The 19,766-nt window shown below is 38.4% G+C and overlaps 1 protein-coding gene across 2 annotated transcripts in view; it reads right to left on the reverse strand.

The window, feature by feature from the left end:
• The window catches only part of LOC122889617 (hedgehog interacting protein), a 94,026-nt gene that overhangs the window by 7,176 nt on the left and 67,084 nt on the right, over positions 1 to 19,766 (reverse strand). Inside the window, exons 11-12 of one of the 2 annotated variants that reach the window (XM_044224947.1) lie at positions 18,559 to 18,640; positions 2,636 to 2,784 (exon numbers count right to left, since the gene is read on the reverse strand). In XM_044224947.1, coding sequence (XP_044080882.1) covers positions 2,636 to 2,784; positions 18,559 to 18,640 — 231 coding nt within the window. Of the gene's footprint in view, positions 1 to 2,635; positions 2,785 to 17,330; positions 18,143 to 18,558; positions 18,641 to 19,766 lie in introns of those variants that run through there. The other variant, XM_044224948.1, reaches the window with a different exon arrangement.

Here is a 19,766-nt window from a genome sequence, read left to right on the forward strand (position 1 = left end):
GTTCCCATGCCTCTGGGGCAGGACCTTAAAATGGGAAGGGCCAGGCCTGAAAGGGAGACCTAAGAGCTTCAGCATCTTCAGTGCAGTATAAAGGAACTGTCAGTTCTCAGGTTAGATGGGATCTCTCCCATGTGGACCGCCTTGGATTCTTCTCTTTGCTCCCAGGGAGCACATTCTATGGCTTCATCTTTGATAACACTTTATAGCCCCTGCTTGGGGCAGTGCGGTCAGCCAGGGAAGGATATTCATAGCAATTCTTTTCAGGGTTACTCTATACACAGGATCTCTTCCTATAAGGATTTTTACCACTACAATGGTAAATGCAGTGGACTTCGCACCTGAGTGACTCAGTCAGCTAAATGTCTGACTCTTGGTTTTGACTCAGGTCATGGCTCCACGCTGGGTACGGAGGCTGCTGGAGATTCTCCCTCTCTCTCTGCCCCCGCCACCCCTCAAGCCCCGCTTGCACACTCTCTCTCAAAAATAAATAAACAAACAAATAAATTCCCTTTAAAAAAAAAAGATCTACTGCTAAAATGAGATGCAGAGATAAAGTTGGTTGTATATGTTAACTGTGTTTTATTGATGGGCTAAATCTGAGATGTGCAGCAACTGTAGACAGAATTGAATTCCTTGAACATGTTTCTTTATACTTTTAGGGGACAATGTTATTTTAACCTTTTCAAATGCATTAATCAAAACCCAGGGGTCTGGGGCGCCTGGGTGGCTCAGTGGGTTAAAAACCCAGGGGTCCATGGCTGACAAATGAAAAGGAAAAAACAAGAGAATAATTAGAGATTTTTTTTTTAATTTGTAGGAGACGAACTATGTTAGTGTATGAATAAAGCTCTTGCTTTATTGTCAAAAACATCATGAATAGATTACTTTTATAAAATGGTTCTGGTTTATCATATATTCAAACTATTTAAACCAACTAGTAGAAAGATGAAAATACTTTACTGAAATCAAACTTTATGTTATTTCAAAGAATGTCTGTTTTTATCTACATCACCTATTATTATTATTATCTATAATGGTATGTATAATGCCACCTATATTCAAAATAATTTGTTTACCCTCAGTTTAAACATACTATTACCAGAAGGCACTCAGTAAATTTTTGTTTTCTGCTAACTTGAGGTGACTTAAGAGGTTAGGCAAAATACAAAGTAAGAAGTACAACAGAATGAACACTGTATAAAAGAAGCAGAGAGAATAGGTATTGTCAGGCATTAAAGGGAGCAGAAGAAAGATATAGTATCAAGAAATAGAATATTTGTGCATTTGAACAGTGATTCTCATTTTTGAGTCAACTATGGAAAAAGAAGACAGAAAGGGTCAATAAAAATAAATATTTGTTTTAACTGATGTAATTACTTAGAGCTTTAATTATGACAGCTCTCTCCTAGACATATAACCCTAGTATTAATCAACCAGATAGGGTTATCCCTGCTGAAGCAACTTAAGCTTAAAATGTATACTGTATGTGTGACTTTAAATGTTGGTTACATTTTGTTAGACAATATATAGACAAGTTGTGGTTATAATTTTTGAAACAAATATATGTTTAGAATAAAGAAAAGACAACATTTAGGCATTAAAGATAATATAAAATATGAATTTGAACACATTTTCATTGGCAAGAGATACTTTTACATCTGAGATAGCAGAGATCAAGTTCTTTTGTAAGATTATGCATGTGCTGGTTGTTGTTTGTAAGAAAATGCATTTGCATTTAAAAATGCACTTATCCTTATGGGAAACTTTTTCCAGTTTTACTGAGAAATAAATGGCAGGCATTGCTGTGTAAGTTTCAGGTACACAGCATGAACGGTTTGGTTTACATATGCTGTGAAATGATTCCCACAACAGATTTAGCTAACACCCATCATCTCATAGATAAAATAAAAGAAAATTTCTCCTGAAAATGCACTTTCAATATATACATCTTAAACTAGGTGTCTGAATTTATCTAATTTTCTTCACATCAAGCAGAATTTAAACATCATTGCATATAATTGAGGAAATCCCTGGTTAAAGGATAGAGTAACCCTGGGATAAATCTCTTTGGCTGTCTTTGAGCAGCTGCACACCTAGTTGATGGGTCACAAGGGAGTGAGAAAAAGAATTAAAAAATCTCATAATGTGCCTCTAGATAATTGCGTTTTCCCCTTTTATTTAATAACACCCACTGAAAAACCCTGTTTTTAGTGCACTGTAGCAAGAAAGCAAGCAGTAAAGTTAGGGAGGGCATTTATGGGGTGTCTGGAAAATGCTGGCACTTGGAGAGAGGGCTTTGCAAACACTAGGTCATTGGCTTGTGTGAAATCTCAAACCTAGGACTGAGAGCCTGTACAGATGATTGAGTTGTGCTATGTTCATTCTGTACCTTTTGAAAGGACTCAATTATTTAGAAGTCTTTTACGTTTACGGTTAACTTAGAGAAGTGAATTGTTTACAATAGGAACACGGGAAAGATTTCATTTGCAAGTTCAGAAACAGACTAAGCGTTATTATGATAAATGGATAAGTTTTGAACCATTGATCATTCTAGAAGAATAGTTGATGTTAGGTTCTTGAGTTCTCAAGGACTGTCCAATGCCCGGTCTTTCCTGGGGACAGCAAAAACACTCACCAATTCTGCAGAAGTCCCCTTCCCATCCTGGGGTGCAGCAGCACTTGCCCGTTGGGGTACAGTAGCCGTTCCGACAGAGCCGGGAACACTCTGAAGTCAGTGTCTGCGCAGGTTGTACCGTGGCTTTGCATTCCTCAGGCATTAGAGGTCTGCATCAAAAGACAACATTTCCATGTGTACGTTGGTTGAAGATCAGTATTAGGACGAAACCCAGTGATTTTGTAGCTTGCAAAGAATTTCTTTGCTTTCTAAGGAGACCTTTCTTTTAAGCGGCTCAGAAAGATCGACAACTTTCTGAGAGTAGAAAATCCACCCCAGCGAAGCAAAATCTAACTGACTGGTTTTGAACCAGAGAATATATTAAATATTAAAAGGAACTTTATCGTGATCAAAATTCACTAAAACTGTAATTATATCGATATTTTCCATTCAGCAGCTAAACATTTCTAGCAATTAAAATTCTTAAAAAAGATATATTGATATTTTAAAACATTTTTTCCAGATCTATAAAAATTATTAGGAATAGTATCTGAGATAGTTTTCACATGTTATTGGCATATTTGGAAATATCACAGAGCTTAAGGCATTCATCTAAATGAGCACTTGCAGCCTAAAAAAGCTTGGGAATCCATTTTTGTTTCATTTTATATTTCTCTTGAAATACCTGTCTCAGATTGATTTTTCTTGAAGGGGTATCTGTGTGTGTGTGTGTGTGTGTGTGTGTACTATTGACTCAAAATTTCAACCCTTTATGCAAAAAATAATCCACATATATATACATTTTTATATATACATATGAATTTATATATATATATATATACAGAGATATATTTTGTAATCTATGAATAAAAAGAATGCTATCAACAAACATAAACAAACATCGTATCTGCTAAGTGAAAAGTCATAGACTTTAATTGCTCTACGACTTTAGAGATGCCTTCAGAAGATTTTTATAGTTCTTACTGTTTTTGACACAAGAGGTTGTCTTTCAAGCTGAGTGAGGCTGGAAGCATGGTCACAACCACTCATTACCTAATCTTGGAGAAACAACAGGGAGTGGTACTCCTTTATCAGTCACTGTGCCTGTGCAGCAGTGTGGTGAGAAGATTCTTTTCAGTTCAGGAATGTAAATAAACGCTCATCACCGCTCCACTCACCACCATTAAGATGGCCAAGGCAGTTGGACTCCTCAAGCACCGTTAACAAAGAAGGTGATAATTATAGGTCAAAGCCACTAAAAGAAGTAAATGATAGAGCCTTCGGAGATAAGCCAATAATTTGGCCCTGTAGACTCCAGTTTTCTCGAGATAGGTTATCTTGTTATGTCGTTCTGGCAATATAAAGTGGTAATACTTTGGGGCCTGACTTCAGGCTGTTCCTACGATGACTCAAAATCATATTCAAAATATATAGTGACTTCTTTAGGTCCTCTCTCCAATAAACGTCTAACTCTGTGTTGAAAGTACTGTGTTTTAATGTGACAATTCAGAAAACTCCCTTCAATCTGTTCAACCTCTTTTGAAAAATCTAGAAGTGGTCAATTTATGTGAAAGGTTGTCAAGGCATTCTATGGACTGCACGTATTTTCACTCAGACAACACTAATGAATAATTTCCATGTGTTCCCCAAGAGAGTCTTTTGGGGGTAATGGGGGGTTAAGGTGGAAAAATAGTGAAATGGGTATGCCAAGGAAAGTGGAGGCATTAACTTCGCCTTCCTGTTTTGTTGCTCTGTATTGTTGGCTCTAACTCTTCCTCAATAAAATTCTTACTTTGTGAAACCGTGATGTCATTTTTGATCACTAAAAGAGCTGTTTTTCAAAAGCCATGAAGTCTCTTTGAGTCGATGGCATTTATCTTCCAAGGCTGTGGCATTCAGTAAACAGGTATTTTACTGGTAACTGAAATTTTGTTTATGCAGTTTCTACTCATTACTCCCTCATTCACTGTCTTTCTGACTCATTCAAAAAGAGATTCTAAACTAGGCTGTGCCAAAAATACATTACATGTTGGGGCACCTGAGTGGCTCAGTTGGTTAAGCGTCCAAATCTTGGTTTCAGCTCAGGTCACGATCTTGGGGTCATGGGTTGAGCCCTGCATAGAGGTCCATACTCAGCCGGTAATCTGCTGGAGATTTCCTCTCCCTCTATACAACCCCACATGCTTGCTCTCTCCCTCTCTAAAATAAATAAATCTTTAAAATATATATGCTCATATATAAAAATATGTATATTTATATATATTACATATGATATACATGATACGTATTTTTATATGTATCATATCATGCTATATATGATGCAAAATATGCAGGCATGCAGCTCATACACTACTTGACAATATGGTTTATGGCTGAGCGGATGAATTTAAAGAGAAGAGGACATCATTTAGAGCAAGAATGTAAATTATCTGTTAAACAACCACCACCAGAAGATGTTGCCCATCTGAGGCAAAGTGTAGGGACACTGATTTGTGTGCACCAGGGAAAGGAATGAGGATGTGACAAATAAGGACCCAATAGTGAAGTAAAGCTCATCAGGAGAGGGCATCTGCCTCTTGCTTCACTGCTGATCCTCCAGTTTGATGCTTTGACTGTTTTTCACCAAACATTCAAATATGTGGAAACTCTGATGGCTGCGGGGGGGGTGGTGTTAAGTTGTTTTTTTGCCCAAGATTTAGTAAATGCTTATCTAGCTGTTGATATAATTATTTCATACTTGGGTCTGTTTAGTTTATATAAAACTATGTGGCTAACATATATGAACATGATTCCTGTAAGAGTTTATTTAAATACCCAGAAAATAATCTTTTTTTTTTTTTAATGAAGTGGCCAACTAACATTCCTCACTTAGCATGTTAAAGAAATCCTTTCCCTCTCTTTAAACTGTTATTCTACTGGGAATCCATTAATGGAAAATTTTCATGAAGGACAGCCCCATCCCCCTTTTTAAAAGTAGGTTTTATTATTTTTTTTTAAAGATTTTATTTATTTATTTGACAGAGATCACAAGTAGGCAGAGAGGCAGGCAGTTGTGGCGGCGGCGGGGGTTGCTTAGCGGAGAGCCTGATGTGGGGCTTGATCCCAGGACCCGGAGATCACAACCTGAGCCAAAGGCAGAGGCTTAACCCACTGAGCCACTCAGGCGCCCCCAAGTAGGTTTTTATTTTTATCATGGGGCTTGAATTCATTACCCTGAGATCAAGAGGCCCACACTTTATTGACTGAGCCAGACAGGTGCTCCAAGGACAACCCATCTCTCATAGAATGTCACTTTTCTTAATGATTGTATTCCCCTTTCTCCTTTCTCATCGCCATTGAAACGAAAGCTTTCTGAAGGCAAAAGGGACATATTCAATCCTCCTGAAGACTAGTCAGTCACTCACTCAGGCAAGTACTATGATCTTTATGGAGTAAGACAAACAAAACAGGGTTCCAACCCTCATGGAGACACCAGGGAGCAGACAGACATTCGAACACAAAAGTCTAACGCAGTGTAACCTTTGTTACGATGGAGGTGCATGTGAAGTAACACAAGAATACAGACAAGGAAGCAATTAGTTTAGGATTGAAAGATGTTTTACAAGATGACATTTAAACCACCGAAGTATTTTATCTCCTTCAACTACTTATATTCAGAAGCACTAGAAAATACTACAGAAGCATTCAGTAAATGTTAATTGAATGTATATAGTAGGACTGTGTTTCCCTCTCTTCTCCTGTGTCCCTCCAGGCCCTAAGAAAATGTGTAGAATACGGAAGATACTTAAAAGGCTATTGAATGAATGAATAAATAAGGATATGGAATTTTAAGAGAGTGCTTGTTTCTTTTCTGTGCTACTGAGTAAAGATATTAGGAATATATGGACTATTTAGGGGAATGATATCATTAAAATCTAGCTGTTATACTTCTTTATCATAAACTTAAAACTAAAAACACTTGCTATATTTCTGTCATCTTACAAAATTTTTCTAAGGCATAGTTAAATTCATTTTCAGTGAAACATTTTTACATTAATCATAGTCATAGTAAATAAACAACCAACAAAGAAGTAAGCATGATATGAAGATAGGATTGTCTTCTCCTCCAACTGGGAATCACGCCAATGTATTAAAATTCATTTTTCTAGTTATGTATTTGATAAAGTCTAACAAAGAGTTTTGGTTATCCCAACCACTCCACTCACTCTCTGTTCTAGTGACATTTCTTCCTTCCACTGAAAAGAACAGAAAATTGCAATGAGGAGAACAGAAAAGGGAATAAAAAAAGTAAATGTGAACTTTCATGGTCTCACCTTGAAATAGACCATCATATGTGTATATAATTACTACATATACACACTACACAGCATCAAAGCAAAAATCTAGAGTATGTATTTATGTATACATATGTACATATAATATACATATACACATATAGTGATAGGTTACCTCATTCTTCATTCTTATTTTTTTTTTAATATTTTATTTTATTTATTTGACAGAGAGATCACAAGTAGGTAGAGAGGCAGGCAGAGAGAGAGAGAGAGAGAGGAGGAAGCAGGCTCCCTGCTGAGCAGAGAGGCCGATGCGGGACTCGATCCCAGGACCCTGAGATCATGACCTGAGCCGAAGGCAGCGGCCCAACCCACTGAGCCACCCAGGCGCCCCATTCTTATTTTTATTAGACTGGAAAGTTGGGTGTTTTAATGTAGGTGTACTAAAATTGCTTAAATAGTTTTGTTCTTCTTTTAAACAATCACTTTCTTAACTTTCGGATTCTTATCTCTACTGAATGAAGTCCAAGATAGCTTTTAAAGTAGAAAATTTAACCAAAAGGATATTGATGTTTGTAATAAGTAATATGTCAAATAATAAGTAATAATTAATATAGCAAACCCATTTGTTGATAATTATCTCTATAGTCTTCAAACCTAATTTAAATCAGAAAAATACACTTTACAATCTTGACGCTTGACAATGAAACAATAAGGACTAGTACCAAGAAATTGTCCAATATTCTTTAATGCATAAAGCATTGCTTCTGGAAATGTAAGATGTTTTCTTAGAAACCCACTCTGTCTGGGTTTGAGTAGAAGCATAAAGGTTGAAATACTTTCTCGAAATAAAGGAGAAGTTGAGAAGCATAAGTGATTTGTAACATATCCTACATGATGACTTGTGACTAGCTAAAGCCAACAATGAACGTCTCCAGGTAGTGAGATTACAGATGGTTTTAATTTTATGATATTTAATTTGACAAATGAATAAACAAATCAATAAATGAGAAGTCCTCTGTGTATCTGGATGGCAGCACAGGGATAATCCTGAGTCTGGGTAGGCCTGCTTTTCAGATTGAGTACGTTAGAAATCTGTCTATTGAGTTTTCCACAAAAAGTGAAGGAACTCATTCTGAAATTTTTGTTAGGGGCCTAGATTTTAAATTCATGTCATTGTTAAACAAGGTAATAAATTGTACTAATATTCATTTGTAAAATCCTAACTCTGTAGAGGTTTCAGAAGAAGTACTCATTCTAAAGCTTCTCTTAGTCAGCCATCTGCTTCAGGGGGGAAGGTGATGTAAGAACTGTCTTATTCTTGGGCACCTGGGTGGCTCAGTCAGCTAAGCATCTACTGTCAGCTTAGGACATGATCCCAGGGTTCTGGGGTCAAGCACCAGGTTAGGCTCCCTGCTCAGCTGGGAGTCTGCTTCTCCCTATCCACCTCCCCCTCCCCACCCTGCTGCTATGACTGTACATGCTCTCTCTCTGTCTCTCAAATGAATAAATTTTAAAAATCTTAAAAAAAAGAAAAACTCAAACTGTCTTATTCTTTAATCCATATTCACATTGAGACACCTGGAAAAATGTTCCTTGGCTACTGCAAACTTTGCAAAACTAGTTTTCTTGAATGCTTTTCCCTATTCTCATGTGAAAGGGAAAAGTGGTAAGTCTAAATCCTTATTACCCAAAGCATAGTACCAAACCAGAAGATCCAGCATCACACAGGAACTTCCTAGAAATATAGAGGCTCAGGCCCCTCCCTAGACTTTGATTCTACACGCTCCCCAGCTCCCCAGTTTGTCAGGTGATTCCCATATATATTCAAGTTTGAGAGGCACTATTCTAAGTCAAGGCCACTTCCCAGCCAGTAGGAATCAATGTGGCCATGAATTAGTGTGGCCAGGGCCTTCCAGGGAGAGAATGCTTGGGTGAAGTCTTCCCTCCCGCACAGGCAGACAGGCTTTGGAAGCCACCACCGATTCTCTGGTTTAATGAGTTTCCTTACTGTGAGCATTTTGATATGCAGCGATAATCCGTAACCACTCCTCCTTTCACCAGTACTCAGCGAGCTCTTTTACCTAGAAAGGGGTAAGGGAGTGGAGACTTCTGATGAGATAGATTTTACTGTTTCCCACTTGTGTAGCCTGGGACATAGGCGTAGCCCTATCTTCGCAGAATGGCCTGGTCATCTCTCACATACTCACTTCAATGCTTTTCTCCAAGGTCAATACATAAATTGATTTTTTTCTTTAGTCTGAATGTTCACTAAATTCTTCTTGTTCACATTAACATTTCTCTTTTCAGAGTCGGTTAATCCACAAGTAGTAGAAGTTGCGATTTCACTGGATTTACAGCCTATTTTGGGACCGTACATAGCCATTTTGTGCCAGCTAGTGAAACAATACCGGATACAAATTCCATTTGGATGCAAGGAATCTTATACATTCATTCAAGGATATAATACAATCATATCCAGGTAAAAGAACAGAGAAAATGGAATCATTTCTGCATAACCATGCAATATTGGTCTCATTCGGACTTCGTGGCAGTACAGATGGCAATACTCATTTTCTAACAGGATTTTTCAAGTACCATTTAAGGTACTATTTTAAAAATTATTTCCTTATTTAAGTAATCTCTATACCCAAAGTGGGGCTTGAACCCACGACCCCAAGATCAAGAGTCGCCATACTCTTTGAACTGAGCCAGGCAAGCGCCCCCTATTTGAGGTAGTCTAAAGGAATACTGTTCTTGCTATTATAGCACAGGTAGGCTGCAGAAATATCCTTTTTAAAAAATATTTATTTATTTATTTGAGAAAGAGGGAGAGGGAGCGTAAGCAGGCAAGTAGGGGACAGGCAGAGGAAGAGAATTTCCCAGCAGACTCCCCACTGAGCGTGGAGCCCCATGAGGGGCTTGATTTCACAACCCATGAGATCATGACCTGAGCTGAAACCAAGAGTCAGACAGACGCTTAACTGACTGAGCCCCAGAAATATCTTTTTGTATATGTCCCAAGCAACCTTGATATTGGAGTAAAGGGAAACATAATTTAAATTCAAGGATAGCTCTGAAGTTATATACATTTTGTATCATGTTAAAATTTTTAATTTGTACTGTATATTTCTAGAATTCCAATTTAGGATGGAGAAAGCCTTCCAGACATTGCTTTGAACTACTACATTTCTTTACTCTACAATATGCTGAAAATATGGGCCTGAGCCTCGGCCGTTTTTTCTGAGACCAATGTCGTCTTCATTTTGAAGTCTGCAGTTTAAATGCTGAGTATATGCTTACTTAGAAATAGTGCTGATGGACTCTAATACCTGAGCAGTTTGGGACTGAGTGAACACTGAACTCAAAGGGGGAGGAGACAGTGATGCTTTAGTGAGGGGAGCTACGGATCTGGCTATCTAGTGCTGACAAGATTCTCGAACTTTCACAAATCTCGCTTAATTTTGTTCTACATCTGAAGATGCAACCATAATAAAAGCTAGTTACATGTAGTCTGGAACTATCTTCTGGACCAGTGTTCTTTGGACTCAACAGGCCCTCTTTAGGAAAAAGTGAGTGAGGCACCCATATTTCAGGCCCTACTAATCTCACCCTCCAAACACCACCACCACAATACACAAGTATCTAAGAGGAGGTGTGGATCTCCTTCATTCAGCTTTTCAGGTTAACTCAATGTATATAGATTTCCATGGGGAAATTAGGAAATGAAATTTATGTATTTCCTTAAAGGGAAAACCTAGGAAAAATAATTAATGAAACTAGATGGTAATGTCATCTGCTTTTACAAACCAGAAATGGCCAATTTTACTAAATTGCCTTCAGTGTCTGTTGCATTGTTTTTAATGTCCTAAATTCAGAAACTGGTCTACCCCCACTTATTAGTGGTGAATACAGAAAAACAGTCCTTTCCACTTTAATTCAGCGTACACGTTCCTGAAAAATCTTGTATGCTACAAAATCGCATACTAAGGCTTATGTGAAAAATGGGTTTGGGGCAGACCATTGAAGATCGGTGCAACTTATTAAGTAAAACACTAAAACAGCAAAATCTGGTACCGAGGGGGAGAGTTTGGGCAGCCCTGTGAGCGTGGGCAGGAGATGGAGGCTGCCTCAGGTGAGTTCAGGAATACCTAAAACCAAAATGGCGCTGGAGGTGGGCCATGAACTCCTGGGGGAACGTGCCACCTGCAGAGAGCCCAGGCTGAAGGAACACCTCACTGGGGAGGAGAACCCAGTACGGACGCCTGTTTATTTTACCTCTCAGCTCAGAAACCTGCTCTGCTTTGCAACAGCCTGGCTGAGGGTTTGTTCTTTTTCTTATAATTCTGGCTATACTTGCTTGGAAAGCTACATAATTTCCATGTTATGTAGTCATCATTCTCTTTTATATGTGAGCTAATTAGTGTTGAAGAAAAGCACAGTGGAGCAGAACGGACTGGGCCAGGGAGCCAAATCACAGTCAATTTTACCTCTCTCAGTATCCATAGCTCTCTGGGCCATTAATTTGGCAATTTATAGTGTATAATGTTCTCACATAATTGTTTTTGTCCCAAAGTGTTATCTCAAATAATATTTACATTTTTGAAAATGCATGTGATCCCCAATTAAAATAAAAATAAGCTCCTTAGAGGATGGTACTAAGTTCCCCTTTATATTCTCCCTCTATAGCACATAATACATGATCTTGAATACAGGGACAGGTACAAGATACTTGTAGACTGATTAAATCTCCTGATTTAATCTTGGAGTATAACTGTACTTACTTTGATATGATAAAAATAAAAACTAGGAAAAAAAAAATGCCACTCCTTCCTAACATAAAGAAAAAAAGATGGGGCACCCGGGTGGCTCAGATGGTTTAGTGTCTGCCTTCGGCCCAGGTCATGATCCCGGGGTCCTGGGATGGAGCCTTGCATTGGGCTCCCTGCTCAGCGGGGAGCATGCTTCTCCCTCTTCCTCTACTGCTCTCCCTGTTTGTGTTCTCTCACTCTCTCTGTCAAATAAATAAAATCTTAAAAAAAAAAAAAAAAAGGACTATATTCTGTTCAGAATTATTGTCCAAAAGCAAGTTTGAACTTAAAAACTTAATTCATAAACCATAATTTTAGGTAAAAAATGTGAGACATGAAATAAAAAATGTTTGTAATTGGGAAAATAGACATTTCAAAAAAATGCTTTGATTACATTATAATTCAAAAGACATAAAGGCCTACAGTGGTTTTTTTTTTTTTTTATAAATCACTAAATAATAATAATAATAATAAATCTTTTTCCCACTTAAAGCTGTAGAAGTACCAGTGTTTTAATTTTATATCAGAGGAAGGCAGAAATTTTAAAGATCACTGAATACTTTAAATGGGAAGCAAAAATTGGACACAAGCTTCTGTCCTTTAACAGAATGCAAGAGGGGCGAATGGTTGGCACAGTGGGTTAAGCCTCTGCCTTCTGCTCAGGCCATGGTCTTGGGGTCCTGGGATCAAGCCCTGCCCTGCATCAGGCTTTCTGCTTAGCTGGGAGCCTGCTTACCCCCTCTCTCTGCCTGCTTTTCTGCCTATTTGTGATCTCCCTGTTGAATAAATAAATGAAATCTTAAAAAAAAAAACCAAAACTTAAAAAAATAAGTAAAAGCTCACAACTCCTTTAAAACACACACACACACACAAGAATGTCAGTTTAAATTCTCTTTTAAGACTATTAGGGTGACAAATTCCCAAATTTTGATGTTACACTTTTTGATTCATTTGTCAATGTTGACAAAAGCAAGTCATGTGAACTTTTAACTTGAGCACAATGAATTAGTTAAAAAAAAAAAAATACACCTTATTCAGGGTACCTGGGTGGCTCCATTGGTAGAGCATGTGACTCTTGATCTTAGGGTTGTAAGTTCAAGGCCTGTGTTAGGTGTAGAGATTACTTAAAAATAAAAATCTTAAAAAAACAATAAAAATAATTAAAAGTAACCTTCCTCTAGAAAACATCTTATTGCAAATATATGTAGCTGTTTCATGCAAGGTTAAATCTGCCTTTATCTCAAATACTGCAATATCTGATACACTGCCTTACAATGCAAGTACAGAAAATTCAGAAGATCTGATAATATCCGACTTTTCCCATTGTCCCAGGCAGGGGAGAAACATGGCAATGAAAAGAAATGCTTTTAGGAGTTTTCAACACTTAACACCTGAGTCTTATTTTGAAAAATATGTTCTTCATTATTTTACACTTTATATCTTTTTAACAAGTGCCTTCGGAAAGTGGCAATTCAACCAAGTCTTCATTGCAATCTGTAGGCAGTGATGTTCTACCATTCAAAATTGATTGTTTAAGAGAGACTTTAATTAGCCTAAAGCAGAACATTCTTTTGAATGTTATGGTCATATGTCACATATCCAGGGACTAGGAGATATATATATATCTCCTTATATGAGCCTCTTAAATTACATGGTCACTTGGATAAAATTTTTTTCATAACTTGTTATTTAATATTTTCTATTTATTTTGAAATGGGTGATGGCTCTACACAGCAGGGTGTGCCTGAGCTGAGTTTGTTTAAATGTGTGTGCATATATACACATGCAAATCCTGGCAAAGTAGGACTAAAATTCCAGTGTAACCGTAGGTCATTACCATACATTATGTATGCAAGCTCATTCATTCATTGGAAGCTCCTACTTTGATCTTATCCCATTCTTTGGTAACAGATCTTCAAAATTTCAAATGCTATGGGGCAGCTTAGGGAGGACCGCTTAGCCACAAATGTACCGCGCGTAAAGTACCGTGCATTAAGAATAAAATACAAGGGGGCATATAAGAAATATCTTCCATTCTCGGATATGTCAAGAAATAATAACAGTGAAACGTAGAACATGCTTCCCTGTCTTTGAGACTTCAAATCCACCATGCTGAATGGATTTTTATAGGGCATATTCTTGCTCATGACCTCTAGTGTTCAGAAATTCTGTCATGTTTGAAAACTAGTCCCTGGTGGAGCCCGTGTCCCTGTTAATAGCTGAAAGGTCAATGGAGCTGCTAAACAGTTTGTATTACTGTCCGGGTGGCCATGAAAACACGGCCCGCGGCAAGAGGACTTGGCAGCTGGGTCAACAGGCACTGTGGGGATTTCTCAACCTAGGGGGGCCACTTGCATAAAACTTTGACTGATGAATTGGGACTCGACTGGCTTATTGGGCTAAAGCCTCTCTATTATGTGTGACTTTCTTTAGGATGGCAGAGCTGCCTGCTGGCTCCCTGAGACATATGTGAAGGATAAACAGAACCGATGTCCTTTTATGAAGTGAGTTTTTTTGGGGGAAAAGAAAACAACAATAACAACAAAAACCAAAAAACAAACCACTCTTCAGCGTCTAGTATAATTAGGAGTAGGATAAAGATATTAAGAGGAAAATAAGCAAAAGGCAGTAAGTAGGGCCACTGAGGGGAGACCTGTGGAGGAGGCACGGGGATTGGGGGTTTTGGGGAGCAGTCTTTGATACTGGTCACAGGAGTTTGGTGATGCAACATTTCTGTGAAATGACCTCCAAAGCCTGAATTTGCATTGTTAATTTATAGACCTCTCAGGGGTTGGATCACAGATAAACAGTATGTTAAAATATAGAATGACTGGGTACTTAGTAATTGAATCAATATGATTAAGAATAGTTTTGTTTTACAAATTCCTGGAGAAATAACCCTGAAAACATTTCAAAATAATTAAAAAAAAAAAGCCATTTGGTTTCATCTGATGCAAAAATTAAAGATCTTTGGCTGCAGTGTGAAAAAAATTGTGTTCGATAAACACAAAGCTTAGAAGGTATGTAAACTGTTAGAATTGTTTAATTTCCACCCCTCAGGCGCATTTATTTGATTCTATAAAGACTGAATTAAGAGCAAACATCTAATGTTTGGATGATTAAGAGCAAATCATCCAAAATGATTTGGACATTTGGAAACTCAGCATCAAGGGCTCTTGAGAGCTCCATAGACACCTTTACTCCAAGGTTGGAAAGACAACCTTCAAAGTTGAGCGATCACCTGAAAATAATTCTTGAATGCAGAGGATGAATACCAACCATATTCAAGCACTTACTGTGTTTTAAATGTATGATTTAATCATCTTTAAGAGCACTCCGCAGAAATGAGGAAGAGCAGAAATACTGATGAACTCCATTGATGGGCAAAGGGGGAGAGAAGTATGAAGGAACTTGATGCAGGCTCCCCCAATAAGGAACATTCCAAGACAAGACCAGTTGCCTCCCTGTCCTGCCAGGATGGACTTGTACCTAAAGTTGATCAGTCTTGGGTGGCGTGACTAAGTGAAATTACAATTATTGCCCACCTCTCTTGTGTCCAGTGTATTCAATGTGTTTTCTGGAACTGCTGACCAAAGGAGCTCCCCCGACCAGGGCAGGCAGGACCCCGTGCTGAAGACTTTTTGGGACCCAGTGAGTTGATTCAGCAAGCTGGGTGACTGGGATTAACTCGAACCTAACTCCACTCTCTGACAAGATGCAACTGTTTTGCTTTTGACAATACTCCTGAAGTGTGCTCAGTGTTCTAACATGGAAGGAAATTCACTCCTTCCCTACTTTTTCTTTAAATGACTCCTGAGTTCTACTTAAGGAAAACGGAGTTGTAGTCTTATTAAATTTTCATTTTTTTAAATTATGAATAAAGGTATTTGGTTTTTACAACAAATTATCTTGCCACCCTTTTCTGAGATGGATGCCCACTGTAAAATGATTTTGAAATTATGTAAATGATTATGTAACATAAGCCTTAGACCATACTGTCCTTATAGACTGAGGCAGTTAGTAATGCTGTAACCTCACCTGCCTTTGCCAAAATGGCTTCAGAATATTGAAGATCGTTTTTATTTTTTTATTTTTAAAGATTTTACTTATTTATCTGACAGACAGAGATCACAAGTAGGCAGAGAGGCAGGCAGAGAGAGGAGGAAGCAGGCTCCCTGCTGAGCAGAGAGCCCCATGGGGGCTCAATCCCAGAACCCTGGGATCATGATCTGAGCCGAAGGCAGAGGCTTTAACCCACTGAGCCACCAAGGCGCCCCCAAAGATGATTTTTAAATCCCTTGTCTTCTTTATATGTGAGTGTGTGTGCGCGTGCGTGTAGGGAAAAACAGAAAAAAAAAAAAAAAAACCCAAAAAACATACACCTACGGTAAGAATGTAACTTCCATGACATGTAATACAGAACTTTTTTTTTTTTTAAAGTTCATGCTGGGCATGAGCTCACGACCCTGAGATCAAGACCTGAGCTGAGAACAAGAGCTTGATACTTAACCAACTAAGCTACCCAGGCACCCCAAACATAAAAAGTTTATAATTCACTGTTCTTCTCTTCCAGGACCATGAGGGAAGTGCTGTGTGAAAATAGTGACTCTGAAAACATTATTCTAATGAGTCTGGAGACTCCTCCACAAGATACAATTAACCTAAGAATTTAATTTGAGTTAGATTTTTGATAAAACAAGAAATGTCTATCACAAGAAATGTTTTCCAGTTGATGAGGCCCTGGCTTCAAATTCTCCCTCAAAAGTTTTGGAGAAACAATTTGACTCTGCAGCAGACATTCTGAACACTGTCACACTAATAATTAGTTTGTGTTTCTAAAATAATCCCGTTCACATACACTAAAGTGTCTGCTTATACAGAACTTCAACTCATCTAGGGAGAAATACTATAATAATAAACGTTGGCATCCAAATTGAAACAGCATGAGCCTCCCAACAAATGTTTATGAAAACATTTGTTTTCTTACAGTCACTTCATTTTGAAATTTATGTCTATGTCTGTGTACAAGGATGGTGTGTTTGGGACTCTGTGACTCCCCCCACCTTCTGAAAACCAAACACACATCTTAACCTTGGCCCCACACGTGACAGGACTCACCAGAAACAGGCACCGTAATGAGAAGTCAGGCCTTTCAGGTATGTCACTCTGAGACCACCCTACTAGAGGAGGCCCCAAGATCACAAAGCCAAGGTCCCTTATGGAAACCCTGGTAATTAGACACTAATAATGGATGGAAGGTGCAAAATTGACCTCAACTCACCACCAGCAGACTAAACAATCCAGATGAAGAGAGATAGATTTTGTGAGGAGGAGGGAGAATTCATTATGATACTACCAGGAGGCTTGTAAAAGCTTATAAAAGCTTACCAACTTTGACAAACATAATGGAATAATGACTATTTGGAATCGAAGGGCATGAGATCTGAGTGAAATCCCTAGACATCATTATGAATCAGGAGAATGTTGCTACTTTGTTTGATTTTTGTTCTTAACATCATCAAATTCAACCATCATTGAAATGTCTGATATTTTTTCCATTCATTACTTTGCTTTTCACAAAGAGGGCATTTGTTTCACACCCGCGGAGGAAAAGATCTCCTACAATGTATGGATGGGTGCTTCTCTTACTGTGGAAGAAAATGTGTATTGTTACATAGAGGAGGAACGTGACTGGGGTGTGACAGATGAATATATGTGATATGCCGACAGACCATTTAGAATTGATTACTCCTCTTCATGTTCTGTAGTACAATTGTCCACTTAAACTTTTCTTAAGAAAGACAGTGTTTTGTGGTATGGGAAAAAGAGGAAGATCTCTAGTTAGTCTGTGATTTTTGGAGAAAAACCTACATCATAACTTACGAGTAGAATGTTTAAATTGTAACTAAATTCATGCTTTTAGCAAACTTTTTAGGTTATTAGAATTCCTTCTTCTTAAAGAGACTTGAAATGTGGGGATTTAAATATGCAAATGGGCTCATGAAGATAAGTTATTACAGAGAGAATCTGAAATTCACAGCATGGTATAGCTAGAGTCTGACAACCGTGTGTTCAACAGTAGTGGTATCTGAGGACACCGTAAGTTTTATGAACAGTTATTTCTAAGCTGACGACTAATATCTTTTTGATAGTATATAATTTTAGCAACTGTTGATAGTTCCGACGTTACCCATGAAAGGAACAACTGACTAATTATGATTCCAGATAATGCTGCTGTGATGGGTGGCTAGAAAGGAGTAGGGGGGATGAGTATATTTTTTAAAAGATTCAACGTTTGAGTCTTCCTCTTGCTGGGATAAATGACAACATTTCTTCAGTTTCCATTTGTTTCGTCACAGAAGCCTGCATGAGAGCTGTGAGCTGCCAGATAGTTTGGAAATGAAGCTCGGATGTTGAACTGCCATTGGGCTTATCTTGATTACCTGATGAAAAAATCATACTGAACAGCTGTAATGTCTGCCAGTGTGGTTCAAGTTTTCTAGAAATAACCGGAGAGTTTATTGCCTCCAACATGAAAGCTAAAGCCACAGCCCTACCTCGGGTCCTCCTCCACGCATAACGGAGGAAGCTGATTCCACAAACAGAAGGCTGCTCTCTGATGGTAACAAGAATGACACGACTGTGTAGACCCAGGAAGGCTCTAAAGTCCAGTAGAGACAAATCCAGCCCTCACGGGCCGGAGCTGAGGGTCCTCCCAGGACAAGCACTTGGCCTATATGCAAGGCCAAGGTGTTTGTCTTTGTGGACTGGTAACTATCACTCATCATCACCAATTTGAACACAGTAAAACAACTTGGAGAAACATTATTTGCCTTAAAGGTATATGAAGAGATCTCACCTTTTGGGATCTACGATTTTGTAGAGTTTTCCATTGTGAGTCTGGGTCATACTTTTACTACTTGATAGGATATAAACTTCACCTGTGAAGATAGAAATACAGTAAGTTAATTTACAGTATCACAAGGCCTTACTGCCTATTGCCTAAGTAGATATTTGATAGAAATCGGTAAGGGGATATTTTATATTTATTTATTTATTTATTTTTAAAAAGATTTTATTTATTTATTTGATAGAAAGAGAGATCACAAGTAAGCCGAGAGGCGGGGTGGGAGGGGAGCAGGCTCCCTGCTGAGCAAAGAGCCTGAAGTGGGGCTTGATCCCAGGACCCTGAGATCATGACCTGAGCCGAAGGCAGCAGCTTAAACCACTGAGCTACCCAGGCACCTCTTATATTTATTTTTTATATCTATTTGTAGTTTTATGTGTATATGCATGTGTGGGTGCGTGTGTATTTGTGTGTATCTGTATCTATCTGTATTATCTCCATGTATCCTCAGGAAGATCACTCGCCTAAAGATGGTGAGAGTTTTGCAAGTCTACCTTCACAGTGCATTCAGAATCCAATCACGCCTCCCCACATCCTGCTACTATCCCAGAGCAAGCGGATATCCGTTTCTTCTGATCTCCCTAACTGATCCCCCCACTTCTACCCTCGCTCTTCAATATTTAATTTCAACATACCAACCCCAGAAATTTTTTAAAAGCAAGTTAGATCATTTAAGTTGGATCATACTCCTTTATTTCAATACCTCCATTGGCTTCTAATCTCTCCTGGAGCAAAAGTAAGTCCTGACATTGACCTGTGATGTCCCCCCTTATTGCTCTGTCCGACCTTCTATCTGCAGTGTGTCATCCTCTTGTTCCCTCCTCCCTAGTCTCACTGGCCTCTTGGCTTTGCACACAGGAGGGACCTGTCCCTGTCTCCTACCTAAGGTCGCTGCTGTTTCAGGATTTTCCTGCCCCAGGCTCCCGACTCCCTCAGGTTCTGTTCTAGGCTCTACCTGTCTCAGCATTGGTCCCAAGTTGTCTCTGGCTTTAAAATTCATATTTGGATCTCATTCATGAACTAGTCCTTGATTTAGTCTCTATTTTTGTATTCTACGATACTATGTTTTTTTTTTTGTTTTTTTTTTTTAGCACACTCTACTACTTTTTTACTTCTGGAAAGGATGTTTTGGGGCTTATACTAAAAATACAGACACAATA

This window comes from Neovison vison, chromosome 11 (genome assembly GCF_020171115.1).
Source record: "Neovison vison isolate M4711 chromosome 11, ASM_NN_V1, whole genome shotgun sequence".
In the NCBI taxonomy this organism is placed as follows: Eukaryota; Metazoa; Chordata; class Mammalia; order Carnivora; family Mustelidae; genus Neogale; species Neogale vison.